Source organism: Solanum stenotomum, chromosome 4 (genome assembly GCF_019186545.1).
Source record: "Solanum stenotomum isolate F172 chromosome 4, ASM1918654v1, whole genome shotgun sequence".
NCBI classification, from domain to species: Eukaryota; Viridiplantae; Streptophyta; class Magnoliopsida; order Solanales; family Solanaceae; genus Solanum; species Solanum stenotomum.
The window spans coordinates 62,362,539-62,384,773 of record NC_064285.1 but is presented as its reverse complement, the minus strand read 5'-3'; the positions used below and the strand labels follow the sequence as shown (position 1 = coordinate 62,384,773).

The 22,235-nt window shown below is 34.2% G+C and overlaps 3 protein-coding genes across 3 annotated transcripts in view; 1 reads left to right on the top strand and 2 right to left on the bottom strand.

The window, feature by feature from the left end:
- Nucleotides 1-14,970, bottom strand: part of LOC125862153 (small ubiquitin-related modifier 1-like) — a 105,068-nt gene extending 90,098 nt beyond the window's left edge. The window contains exon 1 of the mRNA XM_049542160.1: nucleotides 14,965-14,970. The gene's annotated coding sequence lies outside the window, so the exon portion shown is untranslated. The remainder of the gene's footprint in view (nucleotides 1-14,964) is intronic.
- Nucleotides 57-5,426, bottom strand: LOC125862141 (uncharacterized). The gene is made up of 2 exons (XM_049542144.1): nucleotides 4,882-5,426; nucleotides 57-686 (listed from the first exon to the last, which is right to left on the bottom strand). Exons 1-2 carry the CDS (start codon nucleotides 5,165-5,167, stop codon nucleotides 313-315), a joined length of 660 nt encoding a protein of 219 aa, XP_049398101.1. The 5' UTR covers nucleotides 5,168-5,426; the 3' UTR covers nucleotides 57-312.
- Nucleotides 13,509-21,080, top strand: LOC125862157 (recQ-mediated genome instability protein 1). The gene is made up of 8 exons (XM_049542163.1): nucleotides 13,509-14,011; nucleotides 15,383-15,553; nucleotides 15,708-15,853; nucleotides 16,375-16,501; nucleotides 18,283-18,888; nucleotides 19,420-19,530; nucleotides 19,892-20,020; nucleotides 20,412-21,080. The coding sequence occupies exons 1-8, from the start codon at nucleotides 13,529-13,531 to the stop codon at nucleotides 20,580-20,582; spliced, it is 1,944 nt and encodes a 647-aa protein (XP_049398120.1). The 5' UTR covers nucleotides 13,509-13,528; the 3' UTR covers nucleotides 20,583-21,080.
- Nucleotides 21,081-22,235: the final 1,155 nt, after the last annotated feature.

The following is a 22,235-nucleotide window of genomic DNA, read 5'->3' as shown; positions in this document are numbered from 1 at the left end:
TTTACTCACACTCGGTGTTCAGACCAAACCACATCAATTTACCATGGTCGACAACTATCAATCATTTCAACAGAATGTCCACTTAAAACTTCCCACAAAAGTGTAACCTGAGTACATGATCACTTTCCAAGAACACAAACACAGCTTCAAGCACAGTGAATGATATCGAAGATTATAAAATATAGACACCATTTTACAAGAATCTATCAAAGATGACAAAGACAAGCTTACACAACACACTTCTTGAACCAAAATTCTCAAAACAACGATTAGAGTTGATAATAGACAGAAAACAGATGTATGGTATCCTTCCTATGTGTTCTTTTTGTTATCAGAATGTGACACGGTTTGGTCAACTGATTGCAATTGGCTTCGAAGATTCTGATTCTCTTCCAGGATCCGATCGTATTCAAGCAGCAATTTTTCAGATTGACCCTTGAGAGAATCAGAATTTGCTCTCTGGGATTGCACCTCCTTTTCTTTTGCCTCGGTTTCTGATTCCAGCTGCTTCATCTTGTTCCTCAAGGAGGAGATTTCATCCCTTAAGGTACTGGCCTCGCCATTCTTGATGTTGTCCAATGTGCGATCCTGCTTCTTCACAGCCTCCATGGTCTTCCTTAGTAATCGAAGCTCCCTTATGTAATGGTGTAGCCTGTCAATCATCAGTCCGAGGAATAGAGAGAATCCTGCAAGAAATTAAAAGCATTTGAACCCCGTTATGCAGAAATTTGCTTCAAACAGATGATGATTAATCCATGGGATCTGAATTCTACCAGCCATATCTACTTAATTATGCATGTAATAAATGTCAAGGCACTGTGTCATCATTAGATCATATATTCAAAAAGGATAACATATATCACATCTGAAGCATTTAAGGATCTAAAATAAAGGGCACAACTATTTATCCAGAACTGGAAGATCTGTTCCTCATACTCCCTATGGCTGGTGCTTGAGGGCCTTTCGATCTTATGCAAATTTATGGCGGACGGGGGAGCATTTTGCGGTTCAGCAGAGGCCCTAGTGTTAGAATACATCAATGTCTGACCCTACAATCTATGTTACACAAATTTGTTTACAGGTTCACATTGGGTACAAGTATTGGTGGCACCGGTGTGCCACAATTTTGCTAATTCTTGGTCTAATATTGAAGAATCTGCATGAAGTATCCACACCCTCATCTCATCCGTTCGACACGGTACGCCAACGCAAAAAAAGAGAAAAAGAAGAATCCGTGTAACAGAGCCTACAGCTCTAATAACCACAAAATGCCGTCATACAATAAATGCCTTGCAGGGTGAACTGTGAAGGTTAATACTATTCCTAAAGCCATATACCCTGCATGTATGAGCATACAAACAAAAAGGTAAGAACATTTCCAGCACTCAGACTGGGCTGATTTAGTCATGGGCGGAGTGACAGATTGATCATTAGTGCAAGCTATACAGAGAAAATCAGTGAATAACTGTGCATCACTATAACTTCCATCTTTAGGCAACTCTCTACTCAGATGATAAGACTTCCACATATGCGCGGATCCAAACGAAGATGCACCCACGAGATTCCTACTAGAATAGGAGATTGGGCGACTTCTGTAGAAAAATACATCCTTTTGTAAGGTTTCTACTTTTGGTACACTTCTTGTGTACATGTGTTTTTTTAATGCCCTTCATTTATCCGCCTATACTTGCCTGATAACTCCACTAAAGCTAGATATCTGTCCCAACAACCTCGAATATCAAGAGATTACCAGGGATTGGATGCTTGATTCCTTAGCCGAGCTAAAGATTTAGATGTGGAATTTGAGCTAATGGCTTACTTCACTACCTTAAGCCGAGCTAATTACAGGCCAAATATACTGCAATCACGCAGACCTTTCACGAGAGTTCTCTATGTCATGAGCATGCGGCTAGTGTCCATAGCAATCCCTCACAAAAGAGACGCACCAAAAGACAAAAGGGGTGGAGAAAAGGTGGACAACAAGAAAGAGCTGAGAAACAAACATATTAGTCTCCGTTAAGAATAGAACTCCCTCCATCTTGTATGCAAATCTCTCCAATATGATATTTTAACAGTATTAGGGGGACAAAAACAATACATGTGCCCTAGTTTTTCTCTGTTTTAACCTGTGTAATCAAATCAAAGAGAAAAAAATGGAGGGGGCGGGGTTTACAATAAGTTGCGGGGACTCTTCACTTTCGGTAGCGCATCCGTGTCGGATTCTCCAAAAACACACTACTTTTGGAGAATCTGACACGCACCCATTGACATTTTGAAGAATCCGGGAAGCATGGTTTACACAGTACCGTACCAGCAGTGTGGAAACAATATTTAGACAACTGGTGGTGTTGGAAATATATACTCTTTCATGTTCTACACTATCATATGCCATGCTGGAGAAAAAGATGATTTCAATATCTCTCTAACAATTCCTGCGTCACACCTTGCTTGAAGAAGTGCATTGCATAGCAGCTTCAGAGAATCACCTACTCTTAATTAGGTGAATAAATGAACTTCGCGAGCAGAATCACAAAAAATCTTCAATGGATTCGTCAGCCCTTGGGCATGATTCTGATCCATTAAACTAGATGTCCTAATGTATTTTTTTTTTCGGTTCCCCTCTTGCTAAATTGTCTCATTAACACTCTCTAAGCCAGCATTCATAAGATCTTCTCCTTAAGGGTCATTTCTCCAATCAGAGAATCTGTATGTTCAGTTTTAGTTGAAGAGATGCACATTCCAGCAACTCTCTACGTTCCCTTCACGAGCTTGACACAGAACATGACCGTCTTTAAGACGTTCGCATCTAGAGATATATAACTTTTTTCTTTAAGAAATCTCTAAACCAGGTTAATTTTATCAACAGGTGCAAATTACTGGTGGACCCACTACTATTATGCGGCTGATGCAAACTTCAGGGAGGCAGAACGTTTCCATGCAGAAGTCTTAATACAAGAGAGCTTGGAGCCAAAGAATGCTAATTTAGGCCTATGAACTCATGGAAGATTAGCTTGGAACGATGTTTGAAGTAACTAACTTGTTACAGGCTCAAAATTTGAAGAAAAAACAAATGAAGAACAGCTCGCTTAGAGACCCATGGCATCCCAAGTGGATGTTATCCTATCTAATCAAAAGCATTTCATAGTCATCACGAAGAGAAGCTTGAGATGCTAATGTAACCAGCGCAGGTATTTTCACAACTGGAAATCTTTTTAAGCAACAGCAGAACAATTGAGGTGAACACATCACTCCAGATGTGTTCATCTAGTCAATACTTTCTTCGATATTATAGTCAAGTCTAAGCACGAATCTTCATTACTTGCTTGCATCAATTTGGTATTGAATTCTTACCTGGGTTCTATTATTACTACTTCTCTCATTCTTCTTGAGTTCGGATAACTTAATTGATTCAGCAAAGATTCAAGCTCCTAATGCTTGGGTCTGCATTCTAGATTTTTGATTATCGATACTACATATTCCCCTATCCTTTCTGTTGCTTTAAGCTCCACCCAATCTACATCAGTGGCAGTGAAGTTTAGTATAAACATATACTCCCTCCGTTTCAATCTGTTTGTCCTGTTTTGACTTGGCAAGGAGTTAAAGAAAGTAAAGAATACTTATGAATCTTGAGGTCTTAGATTAAGGATATGTCAAATGTATCAAAATGTCCTTTAATCTTGTAAACATGCCAAGTGGAAAGTTGGAATCAAAGAGTTGTAAAAAAAAGGAAAGAGACATTCTTTTTGAAACGGACTAAAAAAGAATGTAGGACAAACAAATTGAAACAGAGGGAATATTTCTTTAAAATTGTTCAACTATAGATACAGTTTCAAGTCAACAACAGTGATTCCAGTGACACCTGCTGCCTAAAAATAAAATCCACCTTTGAATTCATTACCCTTTTGTACTAGAACTTGAATGGAACTTGAGAACAAGTAACCAAAGGGATCACAAACAGAGATTCTGCTAAACATACCCGAATGCTCCAATTAACTAAATCATAGCATCTCTCACTCAATCCTAACTAGTTCACTTTGCTGCTCAAAATAACCATAAAAGGGGAATTCAGAAAACAACCCAAAACATGTTTAAAATGATGCAAAAAGAAACATACCCATGAATTGATCATAAAAGAAATTCTATAAACAACTCAAAATAACCGAAAGAACGCAAATAGAAACATACCCATGAACATACCTAGTGTAGTACCACAAAGTGGAGTCTAGGGAGGGTAAAGTGTATGTGGACCTTACCCCTACATCAGGAGTAGAGAGGTTGTTTCCGATATACCCTCGACTTCAGAAAAAAAAAACAGTCCAAAGCATTCCAAAAGTAAAGGAAGCGAAAGCATAACAAAGCCTACTGAGCAGTAACTACAATAAATTTTATGATAATCAAAGAACACGAAACAGCCAAAGTAATCAGAAATTGAAGGTAAGAAACTACATAAGCAATACTACAACTATAGTATGGACAGATAGTGAGACAATGCACTATTAATTACTAATCTTCTATGCCAATCCATGTCATCTACAACCTCCCATCTAATAAAATCATGTCGTTGAAACCGTGTCATATCATGTCTAATCACCTCTCCCCCAATACTTCTTCGGTCGACTTCTTCCTCTCCTGAAATCATAACCTCCCATATCCAACCCCTCACACCCATACCCATGAAATAATCATAAGAAGAAACTCTACAAACAACCCAAAAAAACTTCAAAAATTGCAAAATGGAACATACCCATGAAGTGTTCATCAAAAAAAACTCCAAACAAACCAAAAAAGGTTCAAAATTTGCAAAGAGGAAACATTCCCATGAACCAATCATAAGAAGAAACTCCACAAACAACCCAATAAACTTCAAAAAAGGAAACATACCCATAAGAGCAGCTTCAAGAATTTGATGAGCAAGAAGGATTTGATCAGTAGGATTTACAGAATCAGCAGGACGAGACTGCAATTCCTTAATAGAATAAACAGTATAAATCATGATCACAAGAACAGTAGCTGCTACAGATTTAACAATCAACGGTCCACTGCCTCTTTTAACACGATCAAGTGTCATAATTATCAGTTTCCTCAAAGGGGTTCTAAACAGAAACATCAAAATCAACCCCATTTCCAAGAACACCACCATGAACAAAAGCTGAACTTGAGCTAACATTTTGAATACACCACCAAATTAACTCGTTTTTTTTCTGTGATTCAAAAATTTCACCAAGAGGGGTTTCTCTTTACTGGTTAAGAAGGATTTTTGTACAAGAAAGTTTGATTATTGGTGGAAAAGGGTGTTGATTATTTTCAGAAAAAACGGTGAATACAGTGTACAGATGGTGTTGATTCTGTATATACACTTGGTTTTTTGTGTCACGCGGCCTTTACGCCTGCAGAAGACTTGTATGGAAAAAGACTAGCGTCGGCAAGACCTGTCCTTTTTCTTTCTTTTTTTAATCTAAAATTTGTAATTTTAAAACAAAATTTCATATTGGAAAACATATTTCATTTTGTTCAAAGATTTAAATATATATATAAAATTGACATGATCAAACATGCTCGAGAGTGTCAAAATATCTTCACACGTTATTTATATCTCTCATTACGTAGCACTCATTTCTGAATCATATTGACAACATTCTTAGCATTGGAGAAAATTTTCACATTCTTTCCATCCACTACTAATAGCATATTCAAGAGTCTTCCTTAGTCAATGACTTTTTTGTGATGTGATTTTTGGATACTTTTTTTTTTTCAAANTCTGTATATACACTTGGTTTTTTGTGTCACGCGGTCTTTACGCTTGCAGAAGACTTGTATGGAAAAAAACTAGCGTCGGCAAGATCTGTCCTTTTTCTTTCTTTTTTTAATCTAAAATTTGTAATTTTAAAACAAAATTTCATATTGGAAAACATATTTCATTTTGTTCAAAGATTTAAATATATATATAAAATTGACATGATCAAACATGCTCGAGAGTGTCGAAATATCTTCACACGTTATTTATATCTCTCATTATGTAGCACTCATTTCTGGATCATATTGACAACATTCTTAGCATTGGAGAAAATTTTCACATTCTTTCCATCCATTACTAATAGCATATTCAAGAGTCTTCCTTAGTCAATGATTTTTTTGTGATGTGATTTTTGGATACTTTTTTTTTTTTTCAAAAGCTTTACAATACTCTCTGTAATGACCTAAGGGAACAATACAAATGGTGAAACCATGATACATACTATTTTTTAGCATTCAGGGGCCTCTCAAAAGGAATTAGGCGATTTTCTCAGATTTTTGTTTGTATTAGTCAATGAATTTTTGGTGATATTATTTTGGGTACTTTATTTTCGAAACATTTACATGATCCTTCGTAATGACCTAGGGAGACACTACGTATAGTCTCACCATGATCCACACCATTATTTTAGCATTTTTTTTGGGGGGGAGGGGGCAGTCAACCGAATTAGGCAATTTTCTCGATTTTTCATGTGTGTTAGTCAATGAATTTTTTGTTGATATGGTTTCAGACACTTTTTACCAAAACATTTACAGGGCCCTCTATAATGACCTGGTGAAAAATACATATAGTGTCACCATGATTCACATCATTTTTTAATATTTAGGGGCCACTCAATAAGATTAAGTGATTACTCTATTTTTCGTGTTGTAGTCAATGATTTTTTTTGTAATATGATTTTTCGGTACTTTTTTTTCAAAACTTTTACAGGATCATTTGTAATGACCTGAGGGAACAATAATTATAGTCTCACCATGATTCATGCCATTTTTTAGCATTTATGGGTCACTCAATATGAATTAGGCGATTTTCTCAGTTTTTCGTGTGTGAGTCAATAAATTTTTTGATGATATAATTTTCGGGCACTTGTTTTCCAAACCATTACAGGACCCTCCGTAATTACCTAGCTGACCATGATCCACTCTATTATTATAGCATTTAGGGGTCACTCAACAGGAATTGACCAATTTTCTCAACTATGTGTGTTAGTCAATAATTATTTTTTGTGATATATATGGTTTTTGAGCACTTTTTTCCAAGATCTTTATAGGATCTTTCGGAAAACAATACGTATAGCCTCACCATGATTCATACCATTATTTAGCATTTAAGGGTCACTCAACAGGAAGTATGCGATTTTCTAAGTTTTTTGAGTGTATTAGTCAATAAATTTTTTGGTGATATAATTTTTGGGAACTTTTTTTTTCAAAATCCTTAAAAGATCCTCCATAATGGTCTGGAGGAACAATAAGTATAGTCTCACCACGGCTCACGTAATTTATTTTAGTATCTAGGGACCACTCAACAAGAATTAGACAATTTTCTTAATTTTTCTTATGGGTCGTTAGTTAATAAACTTTGGTGATATGTTTTTGAAAAAAAAAATGCAAAATATTTTACAGGATCCTCCGCAATGACCTGAGGAAACAATATGTATAGAATCACCATGATTCACATCACTTTTTTAGCATTTAAGGGCCACTCAACATAAATCGGACAATTTTCTCATTTTTCGTGACGTACATGAATTTTTTGGTGATATAGATTTCGAGAACTTTTTTTGCAAAAAACTTTATAGGATCCTCCGTAATGATCTGGAAGAACAATACCTATAACCTCACCAAGACTCACACTAATTTTTTTTAGCATTTAGGGACCACTCTACAAGATTAGGCGATTTTCTCACTTTTTGTGTGTGTTAGTTAATCGATCGAAATTCATATCATTCAACTATTTATGGGCTAACACACACGAAAAATTGAAAAATTGACCTAAATTTTTTTCTTTTAACTATGTGTATTAAGACACCGTTATGTGATGGAATTGGATAACCATGCCACTCTAAAGAGTACATATTTTATAAGTATAATCATGGTGTATATCTGAAATACTACAACTTCCAACAATAATGTCTCTATCTCTAAAGCTCAAATCAGCCTTCTTTGAGCCTTAAATCATCCCAACTAGATTTAAAAAAATGAAAGTACACCATCCAATTAATTTTTCACCTCCATTAAAACTTCATGTATACAATTTTAACTATAAATATTTGCTTTAATGACCAATGTGGGATAAAAGTGATTGAAGGTAGTCTTACAATTGTTATATGTTCTTTTTGTGAATGTTGTATTGAAAAAGCTTATGTCATTATTTTATGAGGACATATTTAGGCAAATATTAAAATAACAAATGTATATTTAACTCCTATTGTTGAAGGATAACAAATTTGGACCACTTCACAAGGTTGATTAATATATTTGATCTTTTCCCTAAATATAATATAATATATTTTTGAATGAGTTAACATGTTGAATTTAGCTCCTAGTTCTAGAAGGATGTTTTACAGTTTCTAAAATAAAATTCATATAATAAAATTTACATAGAAGTCTTATTCCAATTTGTTTTTAAAGTTTTAAAAAAATTATAATCATATAAAAAATATTTTAAAAGTCGAATCCATTTATATTGTGTGAAACGTATGGCTCAAAGACATCTTTAACAAAAAATTGAACGTGTTTTATTACAATTCACATAACTTTTTTTAACGTAATAAAATAAAAGGGCAAATTACAGAAATCACATACTTTTAAGGCAAAATTACAATATATCCCTTAAAAGTTTATAATTACAGAATTCCCTCAAACGGATGCAATAATATAAGCGCTGATACATTAATCTGATGCGCGAGATACATTAATCATTAAGTAAGATACATTACATTTTATACATGATACACTAATCTGATGTACATTTTATACATAATACACTAATCTGATACTCACGTATCTCCTCCCTCTCCCGGTCTCGCTCGCCATATATATATATCATGTATATACAATTATTTGACAGATATATATATATACAATTTGTCTCTCCGCCCTCACTCGCTCACCTCACTCCTCCCTCTAACACGTAGCTACGAATCGTAATTAGCAAATTATAGCTATAAAACATAACTAAGTTATTATTGAATGACTATAAGCGGAAATTTCCCAATAAAATATCACGTAAACAAAAAAAATATATTACACAATGCAATACATAAAATTTAATAGTAAATTACATTATGCTTCTCATGAACTTTTGGCATATAAACACCAATACATGTTTATGTGTAACACACAAGCATAAGAACTCACAAGAANTAGCTTCAATTATGTATCTCAATTATATCACATAAGTTCTTGTATATCTGAACATGTTAATATATCCTTTCTTTTTTCACTGTATCTGGAATGATTCTTCATGTATATATCATGTATATACAATTATTTGACAGATATACATATACAATTTGTCTCTCTGCCCTCACTTGCTCGCCTCTCTCCTCCCTCTAACACGTAGCTACGAATCGTAATTAGCAAATTATAGCTATATAACATAATTAAGTTATTATTGAATGGCTATAAGCAAAAATTTCCCAAAATATCACGTAAACAAAAAAAAAATATTACACAATGCAATACATAAAATTTAATAGTAAATTACATTACGCTTCTCATGAACTTTTGGTATATAAACACCAATACATGTTTATGTTAACACAAGCATAAGAACTCACAAGAACAATAAGAGTGAAGTTTATAAGGGAACTCATTTAATCAAAAGTTTTTTTCCAATGTTGCTTGTATGTCAAATTCTCTAAAAATAATAACTTTTTAGATAATTTGGCACGGATGTACAACATTCTTGAAGAGTTTAAGTACTAGAATCTTTAATTTTATTTGATTGGATGATTTAACTTGCCTAATTTCCATAAAAATGACATAAATAAGGGCATAAACTTTTGAACACTATAATCCATGCTTATTTTCTTTGATCATTCTTGCAGATTGAAAAGAAGAAGAAAAACTTGGGCTTCATGATCTTCTAAAGTAAACACGATTTCCTACAAGGAGAGGAAGATTTCATGTTAGATATTCTACGATCATTAAGACATATTCAAAATTCAAAATTTAAAATTCAGTCAATATATATAACGTTATCAATGTAACACCAACTACATTTTGTAAAAAAATCAAGAAAATAAACAATATATGTTTGGACAAAAAAAAAAAGCTTTAGAGATTATTTCTTTATAATTTAATTTTTCTTAATGAAAATCTTAATTCCATCACTGAATAATAAGCATAGAATTTCTAGAGAAGAGAAAGAACATAATTGTGAAGATTAATTATTAGAGAAACTAAATCCTAGTGATCAACCAAATATCATGTATATTGATTAGATAAACACCCAACAATTAGTATTTTTAAATAAATATAAGAGACTGAGGACAAATACCTGAAATAGCTCATTGTTGGCAATTGAAGAATTAAACATTTTTGGAATAATCAATATTGACACACACACCCACACACATAAATAGCTTTATTTATAGCACCTTCAACTTGAAAATGAATTGATTAATATTAGGACAAGTAATACCTTTTTATAGGTTCATTGAATCTGGTCACTCCTCCATTTGCACTTTATGTAAGGTTTTAAGTTATACATCGTTAGTGTAAGAAATTTTTATACTGATAATTTTTTTATTAGAATTGATAAATTGTTTATTTTTTATAATTATAAATTATATATGTGTATTTATAAATATTTTCTGAATAATCTAATAAGGTAAAGATATCTTATGATAACGATGTATATAATTTAAAATCATTTTAAATATCAAGCCTACCTAAAATATCATGCATATGTTAATTCCCCTTTTGTTTTTTCCCCTCTCATTTTTAACATGAAAGTGAGTCATAGAGGGACCTTACAGACTGTATGACCTAATTCTTTTCAAAAAGTTAATTGGAATAATTATTAAGTAATGCTGACTCCAACATTTAATTATTTTTTGTATTTATTTTTATTTGTTCATTATATTTTTAAAAATGTTATTTTTATTATTCAATTTGAGAAATTAAGCGATTTTTATCACTTAATATTTCTAATCATGAATTTTTATATTTAAAAGGGTGATATAGTATAATTGTCATTCTATTCATTGCTCTTTAAGGAGTGTGCCAAATCAATCATAGATAAGTAAAAATAAATGGAGGGGCTATATATTTTTTTTTGTTAATGAAATGACACTTTTAAGCATAAAAATAACTTTAGGAGTAAATTTGTTTAAATAAGTGGAGTGAGATATTTCTGAGTCATTTATATTGTGTTATAGATATTTTTTATTCAATAGATAAAAGAAAGACAAACTTGTTGCAATACGTGAAAGGTAAAATGGTCTAGTAGACCCTTGTATTTGTATCAGTTTGTATTATGGACCCTTTTACTTAACACTTTACCAACTGAACCCTTACACTTAATAAAACACAATATATCAAAACCCTCTGACCATTGACCTTGTTTATGTGGCATTAATATGATTGAGTTGACAAGAGAGTGAGACCAAACGCCTATTAAGGCAAGTGAACATCATATTTTAATTTTAAAAATATTTAAATTAAAAGAATAAAATAATAAACTTAAAAAAGAAAAAAAAACCTTTTTCTTGGCCCAATGGCCTACTTTTTTCAGCCATCTCTCTTTTTTTTTTTTAATGCAAAATTATCAAGGGAAATTGATCTATGAATAAATTGTATTTGGCCTCAAACTTCTGGAGAAATGATAAACCAATAAAATTAGATAATACCAAAATACCTAGAATCTTGGTACAACTCCAAAACACAGAACAAAAAGATACTACAGATTCTCTCAACATCAACTAATGGTTTAGAGCAGCCAAAGATCTGTGAAACTAAGGGGAAAGGGGGAAAAAGGAAGAGGGAGAGGGCAGCCAAAGATCTGTGAAACTAAGGGGAAAGGGGAAGGGGAAAAAGGAAGAGGGAGGCTGCGTTTGTAGTACTAGTTATTAATTTTTTTTTAGCTATTTTCATTTTTGTCCAACCCTCTTTTTTTCTTTCTTTCATCTTCTTTAGGTGGTCTGGTACACCAGAGGCGGCGAGGTACACCGGAGGCAACGAGGAATTTTCTGGCCTTTTGGTACGCCGGAGAGGAGGGAGAGCATATGGGGTTCCTGATGGTTCGCAGGAGTCGTCGATGGTACGAAAAAAGAAAGACAGTTGAGAGGGGAACGAGGCTGGTGCGGCGGTTTATGATTTTTGAATTTGTGGAGGTTAGAGAAGGAAGAGGTAAGAAAAATGGTGAAAGTGTGCAATGAAATGTGGAGACAAATGAGGGAGAGAGTATTTTTTGGTCTTGCCGACAAGAGGAGTGGTGGCAGCGGCAACATTTTCCGGTGATTGAGCCATTTCACGGTGAAAATGGGCAGATGATGTAGGGAGACCCAAAATTTTTATTTAAAAGAATAAATTAAATTTTTATTTTGTAAAATTTGCATCAAAACTTTATGATTTTTCATCCAAAAAGAAATTATTATAAAAATAAAAAATGATGTGGAAAATTTTATCTGACATGGAATGTGACATCAACGCGATTGAGAGTCACAACGAGTTGAAAAGGTTCAACAGGCTGAGTTTAAATGAGTTCGGGGGTTCAGATGACGAAGGGGTAAGTAGAAGGGTTTACAATACAAACGGGTACAAGTACAAGGGTCCACTAGACTATTTCGCCTACGTGAAAAGAAAGCAGTTTTAATCAAATATGTAATACGTTAAAGATATATATATTTTTTATCATTTATAAATGATCATATTTTTATTTTCAACTCAATTTATGAAATTTTGAGAGCACGGTCTAATGATACTTTTAATTAAAATGAAAATATTAAGAGAAAATGTGAGACCATGATTTAAATTTTAGTAAGTTATAACAAATACTAGATAAAAATTTAATATTTTATTTATAAACTTAAATAGTATACGATTAGATATTAGATTTGAGTTTAACCTGTTCAAAAAGATACATTTCCAAGGTTTATATTTGTCAATTTCAATTTTTTTTTTATACAAAATCCAAATGGTCGCCAAAACAAGGTGATTTAAAAGAATATCCTTATAGGTAGTTCATAGTTAATTTTGAACTTTTGATTTCACTCGACGTAAAATTTTATACTTAACTTTTAATGAGAAGGATTTTAAATTTGAGGGGACGGAGTTGGTTAAAATTGTTCAAAAATTATGACCTGACTATTCTATATCAAATTTTATCATATTCAAGATAATCAAGTTTACCATGTCTTATACCCAATCTAAGTAACTTCTCAAAATCGACACACTTGATTAACCACTAAGGAATCACACTAAATTTGAGTCACTATTTCAGGTTATCACCAGATTTTTCGAGATACCTAAGACCTTTCTCGAAAAATCATTTGAATCCTTACCCTTAAACTTTTTAAGTGTGGTTTTAAAATAAAGATTTGAAAATTTATGCATGGGTCAAGCGGATGCTATAATTCGTCTGATGTAAGTTTCGAGCTATAAAAGGGACATTCGCATAAATCGATCAAAGCTCACTAATCAGCCCAAACTGCTTCCCTCCTCCAACATAAATTGAAAAAAAAACCCAAACAAAAAAATTTGGAGGGAAATTTTTGCAGGGAAAACAATGAGCAGAAGACGCCACCAAATCATCTGTTCCTCCGACGAAGAAGACGACGGCGACGACGAACCTCAGCAACTCGCCGGCGGCAATGAAGAAAATGAAAATCCTAACAACATAGAAATGGAGATTCTAGAATCGTCCACTAACTTCGAATCAGTAACCCTAAATTCTCCCATCCAAAACCCTACACCTAATCATGAGCCAAACGTCGACGTTTCTGAAGTTATCCGAGCTGCGGATTGTGGTATTGGTCGGGTATTGGAAGGATTAGGGCTAAGATTGCGGAGGGAATGGTTAGAATCATGTGTTAGAGGACTTGAAGGATCAGTAGTAGGAGGGTTTTCTGGATTGGATGATACGACGAAGGCAAAACTTTGTTTCGAGCAGTTTTTGTACTCGGATATGAATTTTTGTGGTGCAGGAATGCTTCCAAGGGACGTGCACAAGCTGCATTTGGTTGATCTTAAAGGACCCTTTGTTCTTCAGGTATAGTGAAAATCTAAATGCTGATGAAGTTTATCGCTGTTGTGGGTTCAGTATGTAATTTTGTTAAAAAAAAATTAAAGCTTTATCGGCGATGAGGTGCTCCCCAGCTAGTACAGGGTAGGGGAGAGTGGAAGTAAGGAAAATTGGGAATACCCCTCATCTCATACAGCTCTCTTGATGCAAAATCTAAAATTTTAGGGAGGGAAACAATACAAAAATTATTTATACGGAATCCAAAGTGCCATGCTATTATCACTTACTCTTGAGGGCACTAGTGCTAGATGTTTGATAATTTCTCCTCCTACATGAATATACAGTTCTCTTGCATTTTTGCATGGAGGTTGTTTTAGTGCTTTGAAATCGGTGAGTTACCATGGAGCAACTTGCTGGGGTGTAGTACATTTGCAAAACACATTGGTGATACTAAAAAAGCCGAAGTTGTCTGTTAATTTGTCTTTTATAAATTGAATTAGTTCGACTTTCATGTTTGTAAATGAAAGGCTATGACTTGACATCTTAGTTAAGTTTTGTTTGAAGTAACTATATGAATCCTTTTAGTTGCATTTCTTTATAATGGAAGTACCTATGTGAATCTTGACTTCAATAACTTATTTAGTTATCTAATACATTGGTTTATCACAATATAAAGCTGGATGGAAGACAATATCTAATATGGGTAACCCAAAGGGACGGGGCTTCTTTAAATGTGCATTGAGGAGAATTTATATATTTTAGTTTTGTTATGTTTTGAGGAAGAAATTTCTTAAAGAAAGCTCAATATTCACATGGATGAGTAGCTTATATTATTTTCTTGTTGATGAAAATAGCTCATAATTTTGTGAACTTCTTAGAACTATTTGGGAAGGCATTTCGGGAATTGGGTTTGCTGAGAAAGAAGTTGGAAACAGACATCAGTTAGTTTTGGTATTAAAGAGCTTCTATTGTTTTCTCCTTTTTCTCCTCTTATGTATTTGAAACAGAGTATAGTTTCTTCTTTGTAACATTAAAACTTAAGTGCCAAATCAGAAAGTTGTGGAGTGATCAAGAAAACTTCATTACTTTCTGCAAGCAGTTAGTCAATAGAAAAGTTCCAAATTTATTAAAAAATGTTGATCTATCCCCTCAAAAAATAAGTAAAAGGCAATCGGTGAGAAGAGGCTCATTCATGTTCTTGGGTTTGAAAATCAAAGTTCATTCGCTTAATTTCTTTCATAACAGTTGCTTACTGAAACCATTTTGGAAAGGTTGGTAGTTAAATATGACACTTCTTGCAATTAGCTTTAACGTACCAGAAGCTTCCATAAATTTGGTCAACCTATACCTTTAATGTGACTCTGACTATTTGAGTGTTTCATCCCCTTCTCCCTCAAGGTAGATGAAATTGTGAATATCAGTTGTCCTCTTCGAGATAGGTATCAGAAAGCAGCTGCTGGAATAAAGAGGTGTCTGAAATTGTCCATGACTGATGGCATTCAGCGAGTGTTTGGGATGGAGTACAGGCCTATAAAAGATCTCGATGTTCTGGCTCCTTCTGGACTGAAGGTATATTTAAGGAGTACCAATTAGCAATTACCATGTTGTTTATTAGTTTGTCAAGTAGCTTTTAAAGTCTTATTTACAAGATGAGAATTGATAAGAATAGTATTTGTCACAAAACTTTTTCCATAGTCATATAAATTGCTGCTGCATTTTGCAGGTTGCTATCTGTAATGTTCATGTTAGGCATGGAATTCTGATGTTGGTCCCTGAAGTTATTGAAGTTCTGGGTGGGATGGTGGAAGAGTTAGAAGAAGCAAGGAAGCGGCTAGTTAATGAAATAAATAAGCCACCAAGGGGGAAAAGGTATGACGAAGGACCAAGAAAACATTTACTGTCTGGACCTAATTACCAAATTCTGACATTGTTTGTACATGCCTTATACAAGTGTTGTATTCACTTGAATCGCAGAGGTTGATGGTCAGTGCTAGCATTAGAGGACCCTAACTGACTGGATATTGGAATATAATTAAATGAGGATTCTAATAGTTAACCCCAACTAACATGGATTATGGTGTAGTAGTTGATGTTTAAGTCTCTTCAGGGGGTATTTTTAAGGGTCAAATAGATATTCTGATGGTCCTAACTTAAAGGTTAACGTTAAGAGCTGTTTCTCTGAATCTTAGCAAAGTAGTACTTTGTCCTCCCCCTTCCTCGTCCATTTTGTTTTTTTACCTTCTAGTGAAGACTTAATATCTGTTGCTCAGTTATAGGCTTTGGTTTACAAATGAGTGAATAAGGCGTATTGTCATGATTTATTAGTGTTATGCTAGAAACAACCTCATCACTTTTGGTGATTTAGTTACTTCGTCTATGCCCAATGCCAGAACAAGGTCTGGAGTGGTTCCTCCTTTGGCAACTAGAGCTACTGGTGCTNCCAAGATGACCCCTTTCAGAGCTTTATATGGGCGAGATCCTCCCTCTTTGTTGCGGTTTACTGATGAAATTTCTGCTGTTGAAGAGGTCAACCAGCAGCTTATGGCTCGCAACAATATTTTAGATGAACTCAAAGCTAATCTAATTCATGCTCAAGCTCAAATGAAAGTCTATGCTGATGCTAAGCGTCGTGAAGTTGTGTTTCAGCCTGGTGAGTTGGTCTATCTTCGTGTGCAACCTTTCAAGCTTCGCTCACTTGCTAAAAAGGTTAATCAAAAGTTAAGTCCTCGTTACTATGGGCCATATACCATATTGAATAAAATTGGTGAAGTTGCTTATCGCCTTGATTTACCCCCTCATTCACGGGTGCACCCTGTATTTCATGTTTCTTGGTTAAAGCGCGCAGTTAAGGATTCTATTCCAGTTCAGCAGCTCCCTCCTTTCTTATCCGATGAGCTTGAACTACAAGTGCAACCTAAAGGTGTAGTGGACTGTCATACACTCTTGAATGGTTCCAAAGAGGTGTTGATTAAATGGGAGGGCTTACCAGACTTTGAAAACACTTGGGAATCCTATGAGATCATTGATGCACAGTTTCCTCATTTTCACCTTGAGGACAAGGTGAAACTCGTTGGGGCGGGTATTGTTAGACCTGTTGTTACTAAGGTCTATAAACGCAGAAAGAAGGGTGAAAATAAGGCTTAAATATAGTTGTTTTATTTATTAATTATTATGTGAATGTAATTCTAGTAGTTATCTAGTAGTTTTCTAGCAGTTAACTAGCAGTTTAGGTAGTTATTTGGGGATAAATAGTACTGGGAAAAGGAAAAAGACAGGATTTTGGTGCGTAATGATTTCTCAGGCAGATTTGGAGGTTAAGGTTCCTCGAAATACCTTGAATGTTAGAAGTATTCTCTACTAACTATTTGTATAACATATTCTAATTATCTGTAGCAGTAAATATTAGTTGAAGTGTTGTTCCTACTTCTGTCTTGTGTTTGGAAGTTTACAGATTTATTATTAGAGAATTGTGGGTTCCTAACAGTCTACCTGTTTGACAAAAGGAATGGATCCCAGAAGGATGGGTTCTATGTATTTGCTAATGATGTTACTAGCTATTTGCCGACCCAGATTTTGCCATGTTCACAACCAAAGATAAACAATTTTGACAACAAAGGTTACCAGAATATTTGCCATGTGTCACAAGGCAGCTTCTCTTGATTCTTTGAGCAAATTTGCCACATACCCTATTATATCATCTTCAGTGCTGTTCTCCCAGTGTTAAAGTTGGTAATTGCTTGAGCTGGACTATTCTTGTTAGCACCGTGGATATATGATTGATACAGCTGACCTGGTTAAGTTGGATGGATCATAGTTGATTGATTGATTGATTTGTTTCAGTTTCACTTGTCCTATTCACATGGACAAATCTCTATTGTTATTAATTGTTTTTTATTTATCTTTGTTGATAACCTAAACAAACTAAGGCCGTGTAATTTTATTTCCTACATCCAGAAGGAAAAACAGAAAAGAATCTGGGTGCTGCTTGTATATAGAAAAATCCTTTAGGTGAGACTTTACTCATTGTTAAATATGTTTGTATGTTTTTTGGGGGGAGGGTGTGTTTGAGGCGTCGGGGTCTGTATGTGTCTCTGTAGATACACCTTGCTTGTTGCTCAATGGGTGTTGTAGGAGAAAGTAACACATGATATGATTTGATTCTATAGATTAATTGTTTTCCAGTTTAAGGTGCACCAGGAACTTTATAAAAAAAAAAGGTGTGTGAAATATGCCGGACAAGGGGAAAGGGGGTTTACCTTTTCCACTTATCACTCATGGAACATGTACTGTAATAACAGACGTATCTATCTTTTAATCTTTCTCTTTGGGGTGCAGGAACATCTGGTATTGCTACTTCTGCAACTGAAGAAATTCATCCCATTACATCTGGGCTACCATCTTCTACGACATTCACCACTCCTGTTTATAGAAGAGAGGCTCAATCTAATTTTCCATCTACTCCAGCTGTTTCTGTCCCATTCAATAGGAAGGTTACTGGGCCTACCTTTTCATCTGATGCAGCTAGTCATGCAGAGGATATCCATATGGCTGACATGACCACCGAAGGCATTGATGTTCCAATTAGAAGGGAACATAATGACCCTGTCCTTTCATCTTCTTACTCCATGGAAGTGGAGGAACTTCTGTCAGATGTTAGAAGTGACCCTGCCACACCTGCCAGTAGCAGGAGCAGAGGAAGCGTCCGTGTCCATAATGAAGATGTAACACCAGATACATTGTCTACTGCAGCAATTGACATTGATAAAATTGATTTGGTTGATGAATTGGACCATCCATATATACTTTCTGGAGGGAAGGAAAACCCTTTCACTTACTTAGCTAGTCTGTCAGCTAAGCAGGCTGGTATGCATGGCAGTGCTTCCACTGTTACAGGAAAAATTAAGGTAACTTTTGCTCTCCCTCGTGATATCAGCTTCTCTGATGCTGCCATATAGAGAATTCACTGTGTCCCCTATATCTTACCCTTAGTAATTGGGTCTTCTTTCCACTTGGCTGTAATTTGTATGGGTCAATTGGAGATACTGGCAAGCAGAATAATCTCAATAATTAATCTAATGAAGATAGAAGACTGAAATTCCAATGGCAAATTGCTCAAGTAGGAATGGATTTTTTCTTAAGCCAATGGCAAATTGCAATCTATCAAGAAAAACCCCATTACTGGCATGCCTCTTCCTAGCAGCGTACTTTTATGCATATCTGGTTCATTTGCTATCATTGTGCCTTGTCTCGACTTTTGTGCATTTAGCGTTGGTAATTAGCCATTGCGATTAAGATTATTTTAATATCGTGTTTTGCCATTCACAATACAAAACAGTGAACTCTATTGTTTTTGTTTTTAGTGCAAAAAGTTGGGATTACGGAGTCGAATTATCTATCATGTTAATAAGAAACTGATATCTGCCTTAAATCTGCAGTGCTTTCTTACTGGTGTGAAGGGCTTTCAGTATAAACAGAGTAGTAAATACGAGCTTCGAGTTTATGTTGATGATGGCAGCCTAATCTCTGAGATCTTTATAGATCATGCTGTAAGTTATTGAAGACTGGACCCTGACTGTCAGAATCTGGTTATTGTTTAACTTTTGTCTGCTTCAGCTTGTGCAGAAAAAAATAGGCTTTTCTCCTGCAGAGGTAAATGCTGCTCTTAGTTCTTCAGATAGCAAACGAGTCAGTGACTCGAAGGAGACACTGAAATGTTTCCAGAAATTCTTGATTAATTTTGAGGTATTTCACTGCTATCCATGAAGGGAATTTTGTTGATAGAAAACTCCACATGAATCTTCTAAGTTCATATTTGTTTGTTGGATCAGTGCAACTACATCTCTCCAAGTGAAAAATATGCGTCCAGGGATAGATCTTAATGGCATGACTGCATGTATTTGATNTCAGGTTGTGCAGAAAAAAATAGGCTTTTCTCCTGCAGAGGTAAATGCTGCTCTTAGTTCTTCAGATAGCAAACGAGTCAGTGACACAAAGGAGACACTGAAATGTTTCCAGAAATTCTTGATTAATTTTGAGGTATTTCACTGCTATCCATGAATGGAATTTTGTTGATAGAAAACTCCACATGAATCTTCTAAGTCCATATTTGTTTGTTGGATCAAGAAGTACAGTGCAACTACATCTCTCCAAGTGAAAAATATGTGTCCAGGAATAGGTCTTAATGGCATGACTATGCATGTGTTTGATGAATAAACTGTGTCAACCCCAAATTATTAATCCTTTTATAAATCATAAGTACATGAATCATGAAAAAATAATAGAATACAAATGATTATTTCTATGATTAATAACTCGATTGTTACTGACGTTAAAGCTGTTACCTGCTGAAGGATTATGATCTCGTAAAATTAGTACTTCATAAATATGCTCTGTGCATGAAAATGTCTTTGGGCAATGTGTCTTGCAGGGAACAATGCTTGTTCATTTGAATGAAGAATCTCCAATTCCAGTTGCTACTGAAATGAACCAGGGGTGTTCTGCCTCTGATGCATGGTTGCTTCTCAAAAGACTAAAGCCTTCTACTTCTCCGCGACAATATCATCTTCATCACCCAGAAACCATCAATTTATCCCCTTGAAGTTTCGTTCATTCTCTGGAGAGATTCAAAACCACGAGAGCAAGGTGAGTTACACATGACATTGCTATGGCGTAAATGCAGAAATAGTTCACCTTTGATTCAAACAATGAAATGACTTCTCAAATTGCGTAGCCAGGGTGTATGAGGGGGGTCCATCCTAACCTTCTTCCTTGGAAAATTACAATGTACATATAAGGTCAATTAGCTAGATTCATTTTGTTTTCTGTTATTCGTCTTTTATCTCTTGAAGATTTAAGAATTTGAATTACTATATATTAACTAGAAATTCTTTTCGAACATAGATTTTGAAGTTTATTTGATATATTTAGTTCTTTTTTTAACTTCCCTTTTCTTGATAATTACTTTCAATTTGATCGTGTAGCTATTCTTTTATCTTAAACAATGTAATTTTGAAATCCTTAATTGAATTATAATGTCCATTGTACAATACATTTATTACTTCTTCCAGTCCAATTTAAATATATGATACATTTTCCATTTTGAGACGTCTCGAATGTTTTCATTCTACTAGGAGTACTAATATACCTTTTCCGTTTTAATTTGTTTGTCTAACTTTCCTTTTTAGTTTGTTAAACAAAGAATGTACATCCCTTTTTGATAACTTTTTGATTCCATTAAATCATATAGTACATTTTCCATTCCATGTCAAGTCAAAATAGGAAAAACAAATTGAAATAGATGAATAAATGTTACTCTCTCCGTCCCAATTTATGTGACACTTTTCGAATTTTGAGATTCAAACAAGTCTATTTTTAACCGTAAGTTTTTTATATTGAATTGTCAATTATTTTGACTTATAGTACTTTTTACGCAGTTTACAAATATATAAATTTACGTTGTTACTTCAGTACTTATGTTTGTGATAAATAACAAATATCTGGTGAAATAGTTACGTTCACAAGTTAATTCAATTTAAGCTTTCTATTTTTCCCTTAATAGTAAAAATATTCGTCTAGTCAATCATGTTATAACATGTCTAAAAGTCTAATAATCATATAAATACCATATCACATTTAAAACTAATAAAAAAAATCATTTTTAATTTTTTTTTTATGCTCAATTAAATAAGTTCGCATAAATCGAAACGAAATAAAAATAAACACTTTTGCAAATTGAGGGAAGTGATGAAAAGCATGAATTATAGAAAGAGAAGGAAAAGTGTGGACAAAGAAACCCCCCAAAAAAATAATAATTGAAGCATAGAGCTTACAAGTCGCTACGAAATAAAAGGTAAGTCCTATAAATATTTGTTGCCAACTATTCCTTTCTAAACTCTCTCACTTCTCTCTTCATTCTCATAACTTTTTTCTCATTTCTACACTTTCAAATCTCTTACTTTCTCTCTCTAGCTTCTTGAAAAAACTAATCTCCTTTGTCTATACAAGAACAATAAAAAAAGAAGAGTTTTTGGAGCTTATTTTTCAACCCATATTGATCATTGAGGATATAAAAGAAAGAGAACCCCCTTAAAAAGAATTGTGAGTTATCTCTTTTTATACAAAAAGTTTGTATCTTGAATCACGAAAACAATATTTTGAATCTATTAATTTCTCCCGTGTTTGTTATTGACACTTGTTGAGACAAGCAAATTAAGAATTATTTTTGTTAGACAAGTTATAATAGTACTAAGGG

Bases quoted from the DNA above. Each gene is read 5' to 3' on its own strand.
- LOC125862141 (XM_049542144.1), bottom strand. From the start codon at position 5,167: ATGTTAGCTCAAGTTCAGCTTTTGTTCATGGTGGTGTTCTTGGAAATG. The intron at 687-4,881 runs GTATGTTTCCTT...AATTTCTTGCAG, and splicing joins TCTTGAAGCTGCTCTTATGG to GATTCTCTCTATTCCTCGGA.